Raw genomic sequence first — 5986 nt, 5'->3', positions numbered from 1 at the left:
TCTCTTGGATTTCCACTGTATATACACCTCCTTGAAGCTCTTCCATAGCAAAACGGAGGACACGTCTCGAACCTTCTTTTCTGACGACATGCGCAATATTCACTGGATCTCCTTCCTCTTCTTCTCCGTCTCTTTCTTGCCTTCTCAGAGATGTCCTTCTATACATTCTGACAAGCAGACGATCCGGCGAACACAAGGCGCTTGGAGAGATCTTCTTCTCCTTCTCTCCAAGGGACTGGCTCTGGTCGGGAGATCTCTTCTTCATCTTCATCTTTTCATCTTTTCTTCTTCTTCTTTCTCTCTTTGATAGTCAGGGTCGTTGTCTTCTTTCTCACAGTGGATTTCTCCTTCGAGGCGATATCTTCTCTCTTGCAAAACAACGTCTAAGATAGGAGAAGAACGGAGAGAAACAAGAATCTCATGCTTCTCTCCTTCGTGTCCTTCTTGTCCGTCATACCGAGAAGAAGAGGAATGACGGAAAGAAGTCCAAAGAACGTACGTCGTAGAAGGCGAAAGAAAAAAACAGAACTGACCCTGAGAGAAGAAGAAGAAGAAAAGACAAAAGAAGATAGATTCTCTCCGACTTCACGGAAGGCTAGAAGAGAAGCAAACGATAAAACGCACTCTCTTCTCTATAAGGTGGGCTGTAACCCAAAACGAGAAGACAGAAGAAAACAGACAAGTGGCACAGAAGAAGAAGAAGTCTTTCTTCTTACTTATCTTATATCACTCGGTACATGTAGAGTAGAGATGCAGAGAGGAGACAGGAGAATGAAGGCTCTTCCCTTCCTAAAGAGACCCACCAATCCAAAGAAAAGCAATCTCTCTTGTTTCTCTCTCTATCTCAAACTCCATGCATACATAGATTCATACACACGTGTCTGCTTGACTGAATCTTTTATACATAGACTCCTCTATCTATCTATGTATCTATCATTACTCTATGTATCTATGTAGCTATGTTTGATCTATTTAGGGTTCCTCTATCTTTACTCTCTCTTTGTCTTACCTTTTCATCTGTCCTTGTTTTCTTTTCTTCTGGTCGTCTTCCTTCTGTCCCTCCTCCTCCTCCTGCTGCTCTCCCACCCGTTTCTAGCATCGGGTGTACATACACCTCAAGATCAGAGACCGCATCCGAGGGACTTCCAGGAGAAGCCACGACTCGCCCGCAGACTGATAGAGAAGTTACTTCGATAGCTGGCAAAAAAGATCTGCTTCTCCAAGAGGGAAAGCTCTGTACGACAAGAATGAAAGAAAGAAAGAAGAAAGCAAGAGAAGAAGAAGAGGCGAAGAAAGAATGAGAGGCAGGAGGACAACGATAGATTCGTTGTGATCTCTGCATTACTTTAAAATAAGATACAAAGAAGAGTCTACGCATAGAGAGATAGGAGATAGAAGTTCATGCTCCACATATACATCTCACTCTCTCTCTCTCTCTGCTGAAGAGGGGAATGAAGAAAAAGAAACTGAAAAGAAATCCTTTATAATGTAGAAGAGAGATAGAGAAAGAAAAGCAGTCATAGAAAGACTTCCTCTGCCTCTTCACTTTGAGTCATGTCCTTAGATGTCTATACATGCGCGAAGCGATTTTAGAGCACTTTCAGGTGTACATACACCCTAGACCGAGACTTCAAGTTTCTCTCTAATATACTTGTCTGTCTCTATAACGACGACAAGAAGAAAAAGTCATTGAAGAATCCATCTTGATCGATGATGTCTACACATACAGAGATACAACGTATATACACATACATATATATATATATATGTGAAGAGAGAGATTTACCGACCGGATCTATCTATCTGTCTTTGACCTATCTATCTCTCTATTAGCTGTATGAGAAAGATGAGTAGCCTATGTGTGTGTATAGATATCTTTACCAAGTACCATTCTTCTCTGAAGACTTTCTCTCCTTTCAAAATCTTCTTGACTTGTTGTACTGAAAGATCCCCCTGCATACGACATGCATGCAACTTGGTAAGACAGAAGGAAGATTAAGAGAAGACTCAGACAGATTACCTATCCATCCGTGCAAGCAGGCCGATCCTTACTCATACAGATGCATAGATATATACAGTATTCTTTAGAGCAGTTAAAGAAGAAGAAGAAGACGTCCACGATGTTGAGAAGAATTAGAAGAAGAGAACGACGGAGAAGAGGAACGCACGAAGAGAAGGAAGAAGACAGAGCGATAGATAGATAGATAGATTTAAGATATGTAGACAAATTGAAGATAGATAGATAGATAGATTAAAGATAGATAGATAGATGGATATCTTACAAGCCTTATAGAAGAGAAAGTATAGTGTTCTTTTTTTGCAGAGAGGACAATTTCTCTTTCATCTTCTTCTTGTCTATCGTCCTTTCTCCTTAGAGGGAGCGACTTGACTGCATATTCTCCTTTTTCATTAGTAAGAAACTCTTCTTCTCTCTCTTCCACGCCTGATCTCTTATCTACGATTCTCAGAAAGACTCGAGCCCCCTCAACTCCTGTCTCTTCCCTGGATTCTCCCCCTGTCTCTCCTGCATGCAGGGGAAGAGCTTTCCTCTTCTTCCTCTGCTCCGATGTCGAGGCTTCAGGATCGACTGTAGCAACTTTCCCCACAATAGAGAAGGCAGCTAACTAAAGAAAAGAAAAAGAAAGAAAACAAGAGAGAGAAACGAGGAAAGAGACAGAGAGTCATACGTAGGTATCTAGCTATCTATCTACATCAGAGAAAGATGCGACTCCAGAGATACACTCGCTGACTCTGTGATATCTACCTACATGTGTAATACATACAGGTGCAAATCTTCACATCTGGATATACAGACATAGATACACCTGTATATGTATATATATACATATATATATGTATATATATATATATGCATGTAGATCTAGATATAGATATATACACACAGGTACTTGTACGCACTCAAAACAAGTGATCTAAGACATCTGAAAAAGAGGACCTATCTCTAACCTCTGTATCTATGTAAACATTTCTATCTCTACGTATGCATCTCTACAGATGGAGGGGATTTCCGACAAGAGGCAATCCTAGCCAGACTTCTCCTTCTACTACTACTACTACTCGTACTGGAGCTAACTACTTAGGAGATACACAGAGAGAACAAAGACTCTTCTCTCTCTTTTTCTCCCGACACAGCCAGAGAGAAAGTGGGAGAGAAAGAAAGAAAGAAAGATGAGAGAGTCATCGGAAGATGAAACAGAACGAAAGAAAGAAAGAAAGAAGTCTCAATAGTTACCTGGATAGAGGGGAGTTTGACACGGACGGAAGGAAAGTGGAGAACGTTTTCTCTTCCTTCTTCGCCTCTCCTCTTTGCTTTCAAGAGATCTCTTTCCAAATCCATTTCTACAGGATTAAAGACCACTTCTCTCTCTTCTTCTTGCTCTTGTTTATCTCCCGCGGGATCACCTCCCAAAGAAGAAGAAGACTGACGAAGGAGAAGACGCTGATAGGGCTTGATATAGAGAGAGCGAAGAGAAGAAGGAGAGAAAGGCAGAATAGGAAAAGAGAATTCTCCTGTAGTCGAAGAAGAGATTGTAGAGCAGGAGAGACTGCTCTTTTCATTCTTATTTTCTCTTCTTCTCCTCTCTTCTCTCTCCGTGATTCTCTTCATGAAGAAAGGCGAGAGCACCTCTTCTCCAGCATGACGATGAGAGCCGCCTTTTCCTTCTGTGGCTAGCTGTCTCTCTACGAAACAATTTCGATGGTTGAGAATCGATACAAATGAAGTAAAGAAAGAGGAAGAAGAAGAAGAAGACGTCTGTGGACTTTCTGAGTTTTGGGACTTTTTCTCCTCATTCCCAGCCTCCAGAAGAACCTGCGCATCTCTCAACGGTTGCCCTACAAAGAAGAAAAGAAAGAAGAAAGAAAAGAATAAGAAAGAAAGGCAAGCTGAGGAAGGAATGTATGGACGGAGAAGAGAAACGACGAGTCACGTCAACAAGAAGAAAGAAGAGAGCGATTGCTATCATGATACAAAAGATGTGAGAAAGGAAGACATAGAGAGACAAAGAGGGAAAAGAAAAGAAGAAAGAAGAAAGAACAGAAAAACGATGCCATCTCTTTTTCTTCTTGCTCCGCACTTTCGGGTGTACGTACACGTCACAGGGTTGCACACTAGATTGGAATGTTGGTGTGTGACCCTGTTTAGAACGAAAAGACATCCTTCGATTCATTCTTTTTCTTGTCATTCTTTCTTCCCTTCTTTCTTGACATAGATAGAAAGAAAGAAATCTTCGCGGAAAACGACCTTCTTCTGTATGATGTCTTTGATACGTTATTTTGTAAAGTGTATGAGGGATGTCTATAGACGCAACAGAGAGAAACCGTTTCACTCAGTCACTACAGAGACTTCGATATAGATCACGTGGATGACAGTTCTCTTCATTTGCTTTCTCCTCGTCCGAAGAAAATATATCAAGACAGGTCGAGATCTCCATACATTCGCATACATGTGTCTCTATAGCGCTTATGTATACCAACAGCTACAAATCCTGAGAGACCCCATATATCTCATTCGTGTAAAACGCCTTCTCTCTCTCTCTATCTATCTAGATACATAATACCATGGGGAGAGAACATAGATGTCTTTGTTCCTCTGTACATGCACCTACATACGTCAGCGCTTGGAGAATCGGATGTCTTTCTGTCTCTCTCTGTTTCACAACTTCCGAAAGAGGAAAGCGAATGAAGAGAATTTAAAGAAAAGAACTAAGAAGGAAAAGAAGAAACAAGAAAGAAGAAGAGATCCTTCTTTACCTTGTTCGTCCAGGAGCAGGCCTTCTACCGAATAGCCCCGTAGTCTGAATTCGATCTGATGTCTCTGTCCTCCTTTCCCTCTCTCTTCTTCTTTCTTCTTCTTCACTCTTCTGATCTCTCCTTTCTCATCTAAAGTTACGAGAAAGCGACTCCCGTCATCTTCCTCATTATCATCGTCATGTTTACTTTCCTCTTCTTCTTCTTTCGCATCTCTTGAAGAAGATCTTTCACGTTGCTCGAGAAGCTTCGATCCAGAGGAGAGAAAAAAAAACTTTCTTAGACGATAAAGATCCTTATTTGGGAAGAAAGACGGTGCGATTTCGATACGAAGAAGTTCTCCTGGGAGAAAATTCTCGAAGACAAACTCGCCTTTCTTGTCTGTCCTTGTGGAGATCCATTGGTCGACGGGTTTCTCGCTAGCTGGCTTGACAATCGATGCGGTGGGACCCGAATCGATGGTCACTCTTTGCATGCGTACAGGGACATCCGATAAGTGATAAATCGGACGGATTTCACGGGGGGACAACGAAGAAGCTCGGCGATCTTGATTTGTCCTTTCTTCTTCTTCTTCTTCACCTTCTTTTTGAAGAGATAAAGATACAACACCCCTAACAGGATAGCCTGTTTTGGAGAGATAGAGATATAGAGAAAGAAAGTTGGAGAAAGAAAGAAAGAAAGTTGGAGAAAGAGACATCAGCCAGGAGACTAGACCAGAGATAGATGAGGATCTATCTCTGTATCTGTCTCTCTATCCGCGCCGCTGTCTTTTGATAGAGATCCTCCAAAGAAAGGTAAAGAGATAGAAATGATATACACATGAGAGAGAGAAACAGGAGACGAAAAGGAAAAATGAAGGAGGCAAAGAACTCACTGCATGCAAACATACACAAAGACGGATCTACCTCCCTGTCCTAAGAGCCTTCTTCAGCCTAACACAAGATATACACTAAAGTAGAACCCTAAATATTTATCTATCTAGACATCCGCCTATATAGTACATAGACAAAGAGAAACCAACTAGCAGAGATCGTTGATAGAAAGATCACATAGACAGATAGATGTACATATCAATACGTGGATAGATAGAGATAGGAACGTATAGACAGGCGTAGGCACACGTAGAAATACAGACAGATTCATACGAACGCACAGACAGATACACACAGCTCTAGAGAGAGAGGGAGAAAGATTCACATAGATAGATAGATTAAAG

At 41.4% G+C, this 5986-nt stretch overlaps 1 protein-coding gene across 1 annotated transcript in view; it reads right to left on the bottom strand.

Moving 5' to 3' along the window:
• Positions 1 to 5986, bottom strand: part of CSUI_009834 (nodal modulator) — a gene marked incomplete at its 3' end in the record, with an annotated part of 10180 nt that overhangs the window by 3951 nt on the left and 243 nt on the right. The window contains exons 2-7 of the mRNA XM_068069943.1: positions 4774 to 5394; positions 3254 to 3855; positions 2283 to 2624; positions 1010 to 1234; positions 458 to 534; positions 26 to 167 (exon numbers count right to left, since the gene is read on the bottom strand). Coding sequence (XP_067918081.1) covers positions 26 to 167; positions 458 to 534; positions 1010 to 1234; positions 2283 to 2624; positions 3254 to 3855; positions 4774 to 5245 — 1860 coding nt within the window. The remainder of the gene's footprint in view (positions 1 to 25; positions 168 to 457; positions 535 to 1009; positions 1235 to 2282; positions 2625 to 3253; positions 3856 to 4773; positions 5395 to 5986) is intronic.

Source organism: Cystoisospora suis (assembly GCF_002600585.1).
Source record: "Cystoisospora suis strain Wien I chromosome Unknown contig_6138, whole genome shotgun sequence".
NCBI lineage: Eukaryota > Apicomplexa > Conoidasida > Eucoccidiorida > Sarcocystidae > Cystoisospora > Cystoisospora suis.
The sequence above is the reverse complement of the archived record's forward strand: the minus strand, read 5'-3'. Positions and strand labels throughout refer to the sequence as shown.